Source organism: Brassica napus, chromosome C8 (genome assembly GCF_020379485.1).
Source record: "Brassica napus cultivar Da-Ae chromosome C8, Da-Ae, whole genome shotgun sequence".
NCBI classification, from domain to species: Eukaryota; Viridiplantae; Streptophyta; class Magnoliopsida; order Brassicales; family Brassicaceae; genus Brassica; species Brassica napus.
The window spans coordinates 24,107,867-24,122,601 of NC_063451.1; the positions used below are offsets into that span (position 1 = coordinate 24,107,867).

Sequence of the window (14,735 nt, forward strand, 5' to 3'; positions counted from 1 at the left end):
TCATCATCATCATATCACGGGTCTCGAACCATGTTAGCTTCCGGGTTTCTTTTTAAGCTCTCCATGTAAAGCTCACACAAATGCTTAGGAGTTCGGCAATTCTTTGCCCAATGATTACCCATACCACATCTGTGGCATCGATCAGCTTTGATCTGTGGTTTAAAAGACACACTACGGCCTCGGCCACGACCACGGCCAAAGCCGGGTGTGGTACCGCGACCACGTCCTCGCCCGTGTGCTTTAAAAGAACCACAACCTCGTCCTTGACTTCTTCCACGGTTTGGACCGGGATGGTCATTGTGTTGGACAAGGTTACTCTCTTTCTTTGGCTCTATAGCCAGCTTAGAGATGTCGGGTAATGGAGCTGTACCAGGAGGTCTCATCTCACTGTTTTTCAATAACAGTTCGTTGTTAGCTTCAGCCAACAAGAGACATTCTATCAACTCAGTATATGTGGCGAAATTCCTCTCTCTGTACTGCTGTTGCAATACCATGTTGGTTTGAGGAAACGTGGAGAGAGTTTTATTAAGCATCTCTTCCTCGGTTACTTTTTCACCACATAACCTTAACAAGGACACAATTCTGAACAGGACTGAGTTGTACTCGTCTACTGATTTGTAGTCCAAGAACCTTATGTGTTTCCAATCATATTGAGCCTTTGGAAGCAACACCGTTTTCTGGTGGTCATATCTTCGCTGTAAAGCGATCCAAAGGTCATATGGATTTTCCATGGTCATGTACTGAGTTTTCAAGTTCTCTTGGAGATGGTGGCGTATCATGTAGATAGCTCTATACTTGTCTTTGTCACTGGAATTGTTGTCTTTGGTGATTGTGTCACCAAGATCTTTTGATCGCAGCATGATCTTTGCATCAAGCGCCCATTCCAGGTAGTTGTCACCATTGCTTTTCAAAGCACTGAAATCAAGATTCGCAATCTTTGACATCTGAAAAATATTTGTATTTTATCCCCATTAGTAAGAAAATAATCGGATCATTCACGTACTCTTTCAGTCGGGTACAAGCAATGCAAGTAAATAACAATATTTTTTTCAATGATCCAAACGATTTCATGTATATGCAGGAAGGTAAAGTTAAACATATACATCTAGGATAAAGTTAAATCTATTGCATGAAATCTGATCAGTTTTATCAATTTTCGACATGAAAGTAAACTAATCAGTGTGAATGATCTATCCTAATCAGATGATTTCATGTGATATGCAGAAAGGTAAAGTTAAACCTATACAAAATCGAGATAAAGTTAAATCCATGCATGAAATCAGATTCGTATACATTTTCAAAAAAAATGCAATCATTTCTTACTTTTATTTGTTTTCGATATTTATCAGATTAAATATAATGATTTGATAATGCTAGTATATCAGTAATAATCCGAAATTTATTTATTTTCAGATAAATACTAGCAATTCCTATTCCTAGTAGGATTAGGAAAAAAAATCGATATTTTTCTGATAAATGCTGAAAATCCTATTATTTTTTTTATTTAAGATAAAGATATAAGGGTTTTTTAAAAAAAATAGGAAAATCGAATTAAAATATATAATATATTGTTTTCAGTCGGATTTATAAAATAAATCGGATTTATCTTTAAAAATTTCAGATTTATCTATAAGAAAAATCGGATTTATCTTAAAAATATTAAAAAAAATTCTTTCAAATTTGAGACAGGTTCTAGTCGATTTCAACATATCAGAGAAAGACTTTAAACATTCAGGAACAAGTTTCTAATGCAAGCAAACAATCAGATTAAGTTGATACAACAGTCGGATATGTAAAAACAAATTGGTGTAATTGTCAACCTAAAAGGTTCTAGCAATTAACTCACATCAGGAAGATTTAAAAAAATCAAACAAGCTTAAACAGGGTGAAACAAGACGAGATTTAAGCTTTGAAAATAGATTAGGGTTTTAGATTTTATTCTGCAAAGACATACGGCTAGATGTAGCTGTATGTATGCGGCTGAGGGTTTAAATCCTTTTTGGTTTTGTTTTGAGTTTTCTGAAGATATCTGAACCTTTTGTGATGAGTTGAACGGTCTGTGAGGAGAGAGAGTTGCTGCTGGTTGCTGACAGAGAGAAAAGGAGGCGACTGGAAGAGCTTTAGGAGTCGTCGGAAAATAGCAAGAGATCGTTTGGTTTCTGATTTATGGGTGGTGGATTTTTGGAAGGGTTTAGAGACAAGGTCGTGTTGATAACGTGTTGTGAATGAAGAGGAGAACTTGTGTGTATTATTAGGTCGACCAACTGGTCTTTATATACATATGGTAATGATGGTCTAAGTACTGGATCGACATGAGATCGTACTTATCCTTAACTAGATAATGACTAGCAATACGTAAGATAAACACCAACTATAATGTAGATAAACACAAGAGTAGATAGGCGCCAGTATGATCCTGCGGATGGGCTTGGCCCGTCTTGCTACACGGGCTGATAAATGGGTCGATCACTGGTTTATAACAATAGCCATGTTAAAACGGGTTTTTAATAAACGGACGTAAACGGGTTTCGTGTAAAATTATTGTCCGTTAAAAGCCCGTTTATATAACGAAGTTAAACGGGCTTGGTCGGATTTGTCCGCTTATGTCTATTTAGCAAACAGGTTTATACAAAATTAAACGAGCCGTCCGTTAAGCCCGTTTAACCCATTTATATTTTTTTTCATATGTAACTGAAAAACGATGACGTTTCATTAGTAACCTGTAATAATTTAATGTCCTAAAATCCTAAATCCCTTATCGTTAGTTCATTAGAGCATCTTTATCGGCGTCTTTAGGCCGTCTCTTAAGCTAATTGAGCATTAAAAATAAATCAAAAAGGTTAATAAACATAAGAGGCGTCTTTAATTTGGGGACAAGAAGAGACCATAGTTGAGGCCACGTGTTGGTAAAATGAGAGGAGAGAGGAGGAGCGTGTGTTTCTTTCGGTTCGCTTTGGTTCGCAATTCTCTCTCTCTCAAAGACAAGGAAATCAACGGTGGCTTCTGAGCGAGCCTGGAGCTCCGGAGCAAATCGTCTCCCACCACCACAAAGATCCAGAAACGCGATCCCCTTTCTCCTCCAAACCTCGCCGTCGTTCGCGATTCTCCTGGATTCAGAAACAAACACGGAGAGCATACACAGGTCCGGTGATCGGTTCGATCCTGATAGACAATGTTGAAGATTATGTGTTTGTGATGGCGTCGCATCAGATTAGAATCCATCGTGCCAAGAAGAGTGATTTCTATTGAGAGTGAGGAGTCGTCCGATCATTGAAGATAGTAATCTGAGCGAGCCTGAAGACGAGGTACGTTTTTGAGTATCTGTGTATTTTTTGCATTGATTGAATCATAGTTTTGGTAGATTAATCTAATAATTTTGATTCATTCAACTGAAGTAGTGTGTAGTTGTTTGATTGAACCTTGGTTAAGTTCAATTGGTTTAGGTCGATAACTGAGATGCAATTAGATCTTGAGAATGATAATTATGTGAAAGTCTTAGCAATGCTGGTGAAGAGTTCGCATCCTCGTTGAAGCATATGTATAAAGCAATGTTTGTTATGGTTGGTTGGTTGACAGAGGAGAGTTCAGTAATTCAAGTTTGTTTTTAGAGATCCGTATTAGAAGAGCTCTCTGCCTCGTTTTGTGCTTGAGTTCAGCTGCTTAACTGATTCTGAGCATAGGCTTGTTTAGTTCCTGTAAAACGAAATACATGTGGGATGAGTTTTTTGCTTCTATCCTTTTGTTCCTTGGCCATAGAAAAACAGAAACTTTATATTTCAGTTGTGGAAAGGCTTATGCTGTCATTCCAGGGAATATGAAGTTAGTTTTGCAAGAGGTCTTCGAGTTATAGGGTGTTTATTAGAGTATTCAGCTTCATTATTTTTGCAGTGACAGTGCTCTCTTCTTTGATGCTTGGTTTGATTATGTTTGATAGTAATCAGTGTAAAGTAAGTAAGCATAGATATGCAGAGTAATGCATCCATTTGTTTATTGATTTCTCTTAACTTATACGTGGCATGTTTTTGTCTATTAAAGAATACAAAAGACACAGTTTTTGTATCATAAGCTGCTATTTGGGTTTGATGCAGGGTGGATGTTGTAGCTTGCCGCAATGAGAGGAATGAGCTACACTCCGTCACCACCAAGGGGTTATGGGAGGAGGGGTCGAACAAGCCCAAGCCCTAGAGGAGGCCGTGATGGAGGTCGTAGTGCGGACCTTCCGACCAGTTTTTTGGTTCGCAATCTACGCCATGACTGCAGGTATATGTGGATTAGTTTTTTGAATTTATCACCTGTTTAGACTTGTACTTTTTAGTCGCTTAAAGAGAAGGATCAAGGATGCAATGTTGCTTGATATGTTTCATGTGTGTGTTAATTGAAGTTGTTGAGGTTTAGCAGTGAATCTAAAGAATTGAAGACATGAATTAGAGTTTTTATGAAAATGTTGTGTATGGTAGTGAAAGAGTTTTGAAGTGAAGTTGAGTTTAATAAAAAAATGTTTAATAATTTTTTTTTAAGAACTCTAAATTAAGAGACTTGCATTGGAGCATATAAATGTTAGAGTCTCTTAATGTTGTTTCTTAACTCACATTTACTACTTAAAAGTATTAAAAAAAAAATAAGAGCCTCTAAATGGATCTTTGGGATAATGATGCGTAAGAGTTCATCTCTCTCTCTCTCTCTCTCTCTCTCCTCCATTAGTGTTCATCTCATCTCTTACTGTAAGTTCTTCTACTACTATTCTCTTCCTTCTGTAATTGCTTTGTGTTTTTGAAGAAGAGCTTGGACTTTGTGTGTTTCAGCAGATTTAAAGAACTGATTTTCAAGCAAAAATCAGTGAATGGCGTGATTCCTTTGTTTCTGAGCACAATTAGCATGTGACTGTATTATCTCAGCCCATAGATCTCATTACTTCGGGTAACGTCACTGACCCATCTTCTCAATTATCCTAATTATTTCAGATTCTAGTCTAAAATAATACACTCACATGTTAATTGTGACCCAAGGACACATTTGAATATCTACTTGGAAACGCCAAGACTAAATAGAAAGGCTAACTTAAATTTGGATATCTTGAGTTATTGGAAAGAGGACCAACATCTATTTGGGGATTTAGTATCTATGGCACTAGACATACTCAACATTCGGATCACCAGAGTCTACTATCACCTTCCTCTCTCTTCACTAGTCTTCATCGTCCAGCTGTGAAGAGCGCACCACCGTCTCCGGCAACATCTCAAACCGGAGATCTTCGGTACCCCACTAAGGATTGGTGGAATTTGAGAGGAACGATATTACCTCCACAAGCTTGGTAGATTCCAACAAGAAGAGAGCCACCATGAAATCCAATCAAACGTTTGGAAATTTATTATCTTCAAACTCGAATTTGAGAAAGAACTATGACGATAACAACCGCTCCAGTTTGAGTTGAAGAAGTACAACAAAATCCCAAATAAAACTGGAAAATATTTTACAAAAACAAAATAAATCGATCAAATATTGATTGAAACAAAATAAACAACCAATCTCTCCATATATATCTCAAAATTATAAGAGATTCACCTCAAAATTTCTCATTTAAAAGATTTTGAGGTAGGTCTCTCCTGATAATAAAATGTCTACCTTATAATATAAATAGTTACGTGAGAAATTTTGGTTCCGATACCTTACGAACGCTTTGTCTTGGGTTGTAGTCTTACACATGACCTTCTTCAAGTGACCAAATTAAGGCCCAACAAAGTTTTTTTCTTCCTAGAGCCTAATACTCAATACATAGAAAGTAAAGCAAATCTCTCTCATAACAAATCTTAGGGAATCTCTTCTCCACTTTATATTTTACTCTAAAATAAAATGGGGAATGGAGTAATGAACAAAAAATAGAAAATTATTCTATAAATAGAGTAATGCATTAAGACAATACCGTGGGTCAATGACCATCTAGAGGTTTGAACCGCTAAAAAGATCTTAAATCCGATGACAAAAACAAGAAAGAGAAGAAGTTTGAACCGGTAGCATCACCGTCTCGAATTGGAAGAAAGTAGCGTAAACACAAATTTATAATAATATTTGTAATTTTTATTCACGAGTATTGAAAACATCCCTATTAGTAATCTTTCAAAAAAAATTTGAACACAAATTTATATTAATATTTATTTAAATATAAATACAAAATTTGATTAACATATCCACAAACACATTAGTTGTTCTTCCTGCATGAATTTAATATAGAGTGAAGGTTCTCTGCCTAATCAAAGAGTTAAGTGATTGAGATTCTTTTCAGGTTGATATGCAGTGAATAAGCAAATTTGGAGCCTTTTCGCCGATGTTAGGTGCTGTAAAATATTCCGAAAATATAATATTTTCGATCATCTGAGATCTCTAGGGTTCCTCTTCTAGTGATAGAGAAACAAACTCATTATGTATTTGTTTTTTTTGAATTGCATATATTGCAATCTTTTTGATTAGGCCTTGTTCGTTTGCTCAATCAACTGATCCATATGGGTGAAGGTGAATATAGGTGTTCGTTTAGTGTGAGTTATCGGTACATCCAGATGGATCACCTGGGTGAGTTTCGAAAACTCAACTGAACTTTTTAAAAAAAACTGGTTGAGTCTTCACCATGCATCCAGCTGCACCTGATTCAGTCAAAAACGGTCAATGACAAAAATGACCCTGCTACACATAACCCTAAAACTTATGAGCTTCACTCTCATCTCTCACGTACTCTCTCTCTCTTGGCGGCCAATCTTCTTCTCCTCCGACCTCTCTCCGACGACCTCTCTGATCTCTCTCATGGCAACCTCTCCGATCTCTCTCCCCGATGACCTCTCTCTCCGGTTAACTATCTCTCTCCGGCGAGCTATCTCTCTCCGGCGAGCTATCTCTCTCAGGCGCTCTCTCTCTTTCTCTCAGGCGTGCTCTCTCTCTCTCCGGCGACCTCTCTCTCTCAGTCTCTCTCTCCGGCGACCTCTCTCTCCGGCGACCTCTCTCTCAAGCGCTCTCTCTCCGGCGACCTCTCTCTCAGGCGCTCTCTCTCCGACGACCTCTCTCTCAGGCGCTCTCTCTCCGGTGAACTCTCTCTCTCCGGCAACCTCTCTATCCGGCTCTCTCTCTCTCTCTCTCTGGCGACCCCTCTCTCTCAGGTAAGAGTTTCTAGGATCTCTGTAATATATATCCTATAAGTTATGTTGTGGGTTTTGTTTGTATCTGTAGATTGTTCTTCTTTGGTTTCATCTGTAAATGTCATGCTGTTAGCTTTGTTCATGTCATATTCTTGCAATGTGTATTCTGGTAAATGGGTTTATGTTTATAGTCTCAGTAGTCTTTGTGTTTGTTCTCAATTGCTTACTCTTATGTTTACAATTTACTTTGAAGATAGTTGCAGAAATTTTGAAGAGAAACAATGACATGCATCCCTGGAACTGATGTGAGTATCTTCCCCTCTAATCTCTTATTTGATCTCGGTTTTATCAAATGCTTTTCTTATTGTCTTGAATCTTCAAATAAGAATCTTACATGGAGTGACGAACAAACACGCTTCTTTCTTCAACTAAGACTTTATGAGAATCTGAAAGGAAACATAAGAAAACAGATGGTTAATGAGGCTGTGAGACATGCGATAATGGATAAGTTCTATGAGGCATTTGGTATAAACATTCCATGGAGAAAATTTGGGATAAAGTACAATACTTGCAAGAAGCAGCATGAGTCTTTTAAGAAGTTGACTCAGAACAGAATGGGGCTTGGTTTTGATTCAACCGGATTCATCAACATGAGTGAGGACTGGTGGAATGAGCGATGTAAGGTACAAGTTCTATGATCCTCTTAATTTTACTGGTTCAGTTTTGATTGTGTTGTTGGAATAATAATGATGTGATAATGATTCTCTGTTATGTTCAAGCAAAGAGTGTTCTGATTGTGTCTCTGTTACTGTTCTTAGTTGAAACTAGGTCATAATTGTGTCTCTGTTACTGTCTCCTGTTCTGATTGTGTCTCTGTTACTTTTGTGCTAGAAACAGAACATTCATATCTAATTCAAATAACTTGTATTGTTGTATCTTGTATCTCTATGAAAATACAGTGTTCTCACTTTGATTTTTGTTCTTGTTTCAGGAGTGGCCAGGTGCTAGAAAATTTAAAGACAAGCCGATAGCAAATATGGATTTGATGAAGAAGGTATTTGGGACAGTTTATATTAGTGGAGGTGAAGGTTGGTCTGCTCAGCAAGGTGAAGATGTTTTAGACACAAAGCACTCAGATCATGATGATGAGATTGATGGTGAAGATGATGCTGAGTCAAGGCGTGATATTCCAACTAAAGAAGCTGTTGGAGCTGAATCAAGGCGTGGTGTCCCTACTCAAGAAACTGATGTTGCATCTGAATCAAGAAATTTTGGATCAAAGAATGTTGGCCCTCTCTTCTTCTAGGTCAAAGGTTAATAGGAAAAGATCAAGGATTGTAAAAGCAGGTCAAGCTGTGGCTGATGTGATTAGGGAGAGTGTTGAGTCTCGAGACAAGACTCTTTCCCACAAGAATCATCTAATAGAGAATCATCCTGAGTTTAGTTGTAGTCAACTTCGAGCCATGGAGGTTCTTCACTCCTTGTTTGCTGTAAGGATGTGGTCTCCTCTCTACAAAGCTTCAATTAATCACCTCAAAGAAGATGCTGCGAATCGTCAGACTTTCTATTTATCATTAAACTATTGTTGGATTTTAGGGAGGTGTATTGAATCTGACATTTGAAGTAATTCGATTTTTAATGAGTTTGTAGATGATTGCAGGAGAATTAGAGAATTTGGTGTGAGTTTTGCTAAAACACTCTAGAATCTCATCTAAAACAACTAGAATCTCATCTAAAACAGTGAGATTTGAATTTTTATTTTTATAACTAAGGAACTCCCCTCAAACACTCTAGAAACAATTAAAGTACTCTAAAATCTACAACTTAAATTTTGTTAATAACACTCGATTTCAGAGTGTTTTATGAAATGACAAGTTCAATAACACTGGATTTTAAAGTGTTTTTTAAAATCCATGTTTGAATAACAGTGGATTTGTCATTTTAATACAAATCACTTGAAACTTTTAGTTGAATACACCCCCCATAGTGTATTTTAAAATTTGTGAAAATCTATTGTTTGAGTTTATTAAAGTTATGAGAAACTATTTTTGGTATTTATGTTAAAGTTTATCATCAAATAATTGTTGGAATTTAATTTAAATATATTAATCAAATTTATAAAATTATAGTCATTGTTTATAATTTCATTGTCATATTTTCATGAAAATAAATTTCTGAATGTTAAAATAATAATTTTAAAATGATTTTGTTGTAATTATAATTTACATAAGATATTAAAATTAATACGATTAATATAAAAATAATAAATATGAGTTAAGAGTAATATTAAAAGACATGTCCATTTTAGTCATTTTATCATCAAATACATCTGGATGCAACTGCATGTTTAAAAAAGTAATCAAACGAACACATCTGCATCCAGATGCTTCATATGGATGCATCTTCCAAATATACAAACGAACAACATCCAGATGGAGCATCTGGATAAGACATCCAGATGGAGTAGCTGGATAAGACATCTAGATGGAGTAGCTGGATCTTCCCGATGTACAAATGAACATGACCATAATGCAATACCTCACCATTTTATTTATAATATTATGGATAACAAATACATACAACTTTTCAAAAAAAAGAAAAACAATTACATACAAAATTATCGTGTGGCGGTGGTAAAGGGACGCATTTTCCACCAGAAAATTTTGCTTCAATGCAAGTCTGTTTGTAGTGTGGAACCTGTGTGCAAGTACCTATTATGATCGATTTCCCTATTCCTTGACCTTTTGCAAATTCTGCAATTTATTTCCTTTAAAAAATATTAGTGTAGTAATTAGAAAACATAAAAGTCCTTAGACATGGATATCTTACCATCAGTTATAAACTTATAATGCATTATCTTCATATATTGTAGCGACAAACACAATGTAGTGGTTAACTATAAGATCATCTCTAATGTATTCTTTTATTTTTACCTCTAAAATAAAGGAATTCTATAATAGAGATGAGTTTTACTCCAATGTATTTTTCTAAAATAGAGATCTCTACATATATAGCAAAATATAGAATAGAGGAGAAAATAACAATCTCTATTTTAGAGGCAAAAATAAAGATGGGTTAGAGTGATTTTGCCTCTAAATCTTATTATATAGGTAGAAATATAGGTGAGTCGGAGATGATTACTATGCAGGGTATATAATAATAATAAACTAGCTATTTTGCTCGTTAAGCGGACGTAATAGTTTTACTAATATTTATTATTCTTTATTATTAAGTGCACTGTGTGGTTTTTGTTTATCGATTATTTCTATTTTCTAACTAAATATTAATAAATAATTATTTTGAAAATATAATCAATTTGAAATTATTTAGATTGAGTTGTAACATCAATCAAAACAACAGTAATAAAATAAAATAAAATATGGTGTTTCACCTTTAACAAAAAGACATGGTATTTTACGAAGGAAGAATAAATGTTACTCTTTTATTACCTTTAATTGAATTATTAGTTTTTTTTATCAATCTTTGTTTAAATAATCCTAAGCGTGTAAGGTTTTGTTTTATTTAGTTCCAAGTGTCACTTTATGCATATGTTAACAAATCCCCATAAATCAAAATACCATATACCGAATTAGCGTCTTGATAATGTAATTTCAGATAATGATCATTAATGGATAATAATAATTATTAAATTAGACGATGGAAAAGTTAATATATTATAGTTTTTTTTTTTAATTATGTAATAACAGTGAGACATAAGAACACAAGGAAAATACATTTACTACTTAAAGCCATTTTTGATTTATGTTTTAGATCGTTATGTGCGTTTTCTTTTTCTCTTTTGCTAACAAAATTAAATAGCTGCCAACTTCTTATAGACATAGAATGTCTGGATTTATGTTTTACTTGGACGATATACATAGAAGTGTTTTTGACCGAGACTATATTAGCTTTGAATACTTGTTGTGGACACTAGGGTTGGTACTTTTAACCGGAATCGTTTACCCTAACCGGATTCGACCCGAAATAGATCGATTTGGTTCAGTTTTGATCCTAGTCAATTTATCCAATGGGTATTAGTGTTGATTATCGATGGACATCGGTTCGGTTTTTATTTTTACTCGGAACCGAACGGGTATCCATTTAAACCGAATTCTATACTTAGAAAAACATAAATTTGTATCTCCTGAAAATCGAACCCGGATTGGATAGGCGAAGTGACAGATGTAATACCACTAGGCTACTTAACTACAAACTATTAATATATATACGATTTCGATTCACTTTTCCTTAAAAAAATAATAGATAAAATAAATTAGTAAAAAATGGTTATGCAGATCATTTCAGTTTATATGTAAATTATTTTATTTTAATCAAAATCTATTAAGTACTTATTGAATATAGTATTTATTTATCCGAAAGACGTGGATCCGATCAGATCCTACCCTAATCCGATCCGAATATTCGAGAAGTCCCAGCCCTAGTGGACACAGGACACACCTTCGGGTTTTATGATTTTAATTTGACTTTTTCTTTTTAGGTAACTAGTTTGCTTTTTTTTTGAACAACAAGTAACTAGTTTACGAACGTACCAAAACCGAATGTTGTATTTCTTGAAATAGATTTACGCTGCTTTCAATCTTACACAAACCTTCTTCACGTAGCCCAAGTAGGCCCGTAAATACCCACTACGGCCCAACAAAGTTTTCATCTTCCTAAAGCCCAATAAATCTCAGCAGAGCAAACCTCTCCCGGAAACAAATCTAGAGACGACGGAAGAACCATGGGTCAAGGACCATCCGGAGGTTTGAACCGCCAAGGGGGAGATCGTAAACCCGACGGCGGCGGAGACAAGAAAGAGAAGAAGTTCGAACCTGCAGCACCACCGTCCCGCGTGGGGAGAAAGCAGCGGAAGCAAAAAGGACCGGAGGCGGCGGCGCGGCTCCCGGCGGTGACTCCTTCCACGAAATGCAAGCTCAGGCTGCTCAAGATGGAGAGGATCAAGGACTATCTGCTGATGGAGGAAGAGTTTGTGGCGAACCAGGAGAGGCTGAAGCCTCAGGAGGAGAAGGCGGAGGAGGATAGATCTAAGGTTGATGATCTGAGAGGGACGCCGATGAGCGTTGGGAACTTGGAGGAGCTGATTGATGAGAATCACGCGATCGTTTCTTCTTCGGTTGGGCCTGAGTATTATGTTGGGATAATGTCGTTCGTTGATAAAGATCAGCTCGAGCCTGGTTGCTCGATCTTGATGCATAATAAGGTAATGTGGATTAGGGTTCAAAGAGTGGGTCTTTGTTGTGAATTATGATGTGGGTTCTGTCTGTTGTTGGTATTCTGCAAGATGAAGTGGACTAGGGTTTAAAGACTTGATCTTTGTTGTGATTATGAGATGGATTCATTGGGTTTTGTGTTGTTCTACAAGATGTGGACTAGGGTTTAAAGACTGGGTCTTTATTGTGAATTACAGTGTTTCTTTAATTGGGTTTTCGTGTTAGGTTCTGTCTGTTGTTGGGATTCTACAAGATGAAGTGGATCCGATGGTGTCTGTTATGAAAGTAGAGAAGGCCCCTTTGGAGTCATATGCTGACATTGGAGGTTTAGAAGCTCAGATTCAGGAGATTAAGGAAGCTGTTGAGCTGCCTTTGACTCATCCCGAGTTGTATGAAGATATTGGTATTAAGCCCCCCAAGGGTGTGATTCTGTATGGTGAGCCAGGAACTGGGAAGACTCTGCTTGCTAAGGTTTGCCTTTCTACCTTTCATCTAACAAATATTAGTATCTGTTAGGAGTATAGCTTAGTTTCCTGTTTAAAGTTTCAGTTACATTCAATGACTAGTTGTTCAGCTGAATCTAATGTCTCCCTCGAAGCAGATTCTCTCTGATTGCAACAAAGTTCTTCCTGTTAACTAGCTAAAAGAATCTTGTGAGGCTCTGCTAGGAGTATAGCTAAGTTTCCTATATAAGTTTCCTCGAAGCAGATTCTCTCTGATTGAAACGGCGCTCTTCCTGTTATCTAGCTGAAAAACACTTGTGAGTCTGTGCTCTAAGCAGAAATGTTTCGAAAGACCAAACCTTTATTGTGCTGGTTACCTGATTTTAGAAACTAAATTACAGCTAGAATAGAATAATGATCTTTTCAATCACTTGATTCGTTTAGTGACTTCATTTTTTGGTAACAAACATGAAAGCATTGCAATTTGGTGGCTTGTTTTTTTTTGTTTGTTTCGTGCATGTTATTACTTTACTTTTGAACAATGTGGGAATGAGCTCTTGTATATTTGTTTTCTTTCAGGCGGTGGCTAACTCTACATCAGCTACTTTCTTGAGAGTTGTTGGTAGTGAACTGATTCAGAAGTATTTGGGAGATGGTCCCAAGCTTGTGCGGGAGCTTTTCAGAGTTGCTGATGACCTTTCACCATCAATCGTCTTCATAGACGAGATTGATGCTGTTGGTACCAAGCGGTTAGTCAAAATCTAACACACAAACATGAACCATAACCGAGATAGTAAACTAATTTAAGGTTGAAATGAAACAGGTATGATGCTAACTCAGGAGGTGAGCGTGAGATCCAAAGAACCATGTTGGAACTTTTGAACCAGCTTGATGGATTTGATTCAAGAGGAGACGTTAAGGTCATCCTTGCAACAAACAGAATCGAGAGTCTTGACCCGGCACTTCTTAGACCTGGGCGTATTGATAGGAAGATCGAGTTCCCACTTCCAGATATCAAAACCAGAAGACGCATCTTCCAGGTAATATAACTATGCTGAAATAAACAAATTAATAGCTTGGTTCAAAAGTTTCTTGTTAATTGATCTTTTATCTTTGTTTAAAACAGATACACACATCGAAGATGACTCTTTCGGAAGATGTAAACTTGGAAGAGTTTGTGATGACGAAAGACGAGTTCTCAGGAGCTGATATAAAGGCTATTTGCACCGAGGCTGGTCTGCTTGCTCTCAGGGAGCGCCGTATGAAGGTAAAAGACACTGAACCATTGGGTTTACACTCACACTTACAAGCCACGGGCTCTAATGTTTGATTGTGGTGTGTTCAGGTGACGCATCCGGATTTCAAGAAAGCAAAGGAGAAGGTTATGTTCAAGAAGAAAGAAGGCGTCCCTGAAGGCCTTTACATGTAAAATCATCACATCATCATCATCCTCTACACTTTGCCTTATGATACCTTCGCTTCTGCGTAGTATCTTTCTGGTCATCTAATATTCTTCGAAATAATAGTTCCTCTTTTTGAATTTACATACCCTACTTCGGTCTCGTGTTAAACTTGACTAAATGAAACCAAAATTACATAATAGTCTTGCAAACACATTGGAGGCAGCAGTTTCTTTTGATGACATATCGAGATTTACTTTTTTAGACGTAAATGAAGAAGATGATCCTGTTGGTTTAATCTTTTCGCAATACAAATCTCTGTCAATGTAACCGTAGCGTCTTCTTTTATTTCAATAAATCTATCAAAAAGATAACAATAAAGTCGATAGAATACATCAACTTAAGAAAGACAGAAAATAAAAAATAAATAAATATCAAAGGTGCAACACAACAGGTTTCACAAAAGTAACGTCTTTAAAAATCAAAAGGCCAAACCAAATAAGAAACAGAGATACATAACATGAACATGGGGGTGGTCAA

At 36.4% G+C, this 14,735-nt stretch overlaps 3 protein-coding genes and 1 long non-coding RNA gene across 5 annotated transcripts; 3 read left to right on the forward strand and 1 right to left on the reverse strand.

Annotated features, from left to right (window-relative positions):
• Positions 1 to 14: 14 nt before the first annotated feature.
• On the reverse strand, positions 15 to 944 carry LOC106355300. The gene has a single exon (XM_013795275.2). The coding sequence runs from the start codon at positions 942 to 944 to the stop codon at positions 15 to 17; it is 930 nt and encodes a 309-aa protein (XP_013650729.2).
• Positions 945 to 2,863: 1,919 nt separating this feature from the next.
• Positions 2,864 to 5,458, forward strand: LOC106358330. Its single transcript, XR_001272450.3, has 3 exons — positions 2,864 to 3,305; positions 4,089 to 4,917; positions 5,007 to 5,458. It is a non-coding gene; the product is annotated as an uncharacterized LOC106358330 (long non-coding RNA).
• Positions 5,459 to 7,067: 1,609 nt separating this feature from the next.
• On the forward strand, positions 7,068 to 8,818 carry LOC125591483. 2 transcript variants are annotated; one of them, XM_048765812.1, is made up of 3 exons: positions 7,068 to 7,426; positions 7,508 to 7,804; positions 8,113 to 8,818. In XM_048765812.1, the coding sequence occupies exons 1-3, from the start codon at positions 7,403 to 7,405 to the stop codon at positions 8,425 to 8,427; spliced, it is 636 nt and encodes a 211-aa protein (XP_048621769.1). In that variant the 5' UTR covers positions 7,068 to 7,402; the 3' UTR covers positions 8,428 to 8,818. The 2 variants fall into 2 exon arrangements, with proteins under 2 accessions (XP_048621769.1, XP_048621768.1); XM_048765811.1 differs by having other exon boundaries at positions 7,069 to 7,804.
• A 2,975-nt stretch (positions 8,819 to 11,793) lies between these two features.
• On the forward strand, positions 11,794 to 14,493 carry LOC106358329 (26S proteasome regulatory subunit 4 homolog A). Its single transcript, XM_013798084.3, has 6 exons — positions 11,794 to 12,342; positions 12,578 to 12,823; positions 13,375 to 13,544; positions 13,619 to 13,835; positions 13,922 to 14,062; positions 14,141 to 14,493. Exons 1-6 carry the CDS (start codon positions 11,863 to 11,865, stop codon positions 14,222 to 14,224), a joined length of 1,338 nt encoding a protein of 445 aa, XP_013653538.1. The 5' UTR covers positions 11,794 to 11,862; the 3' UTR covers positions 14,225 to 14,493.
• Positions 14,494 to 14,735: the final 242 nt, after the last annotated feature.

Bases quoted from the DNA above. Each gene is read 5' to 3' on its own strand.
- LOC106358329 (XM_013798084.3), top strand. From the start codon at position 11,863: ATGGGTCAAGGACCATCCGGAGGTTTGAACCGCCAAGGGGGAGATCGT. The intron at 12,824-13,374 runs GTTTGCCTTTCT...GTTTTCTTTCAG, and splicing joins GGAAGACTCTGCTTGCTAAG to GCGGTGGCTAACTCTACATC. The intron at 13,836-13,921 runs GTAATATAACTA...TGTTTAAAACAG, and splicing joins CCAGAAGACGCATCTTCCAG to ATACACACATCGAAGATGAC.
- LOC106355300 (XM_013795275.2), bottom strand. From the start codon at position 944: ATGTCAAAGATTGCGAATCTTGATTTCAGTGCTTTGAAAAGCAATGGT.
- LOC125591483 (XM_048765811.1), top strand. From the start codon at position 7,403: ATGACATGCATCCCTGGAACTGATGTGAGTATCTTCCCCTCTAATCTC. The intron at 7,805-8,112 runs GTACAAGTTCTA...TTCTTGTTTCAG, and splicing joins GGTGGAATGAGCGATGTAAG to GAGTGGCCAGGTGCTAGAAA.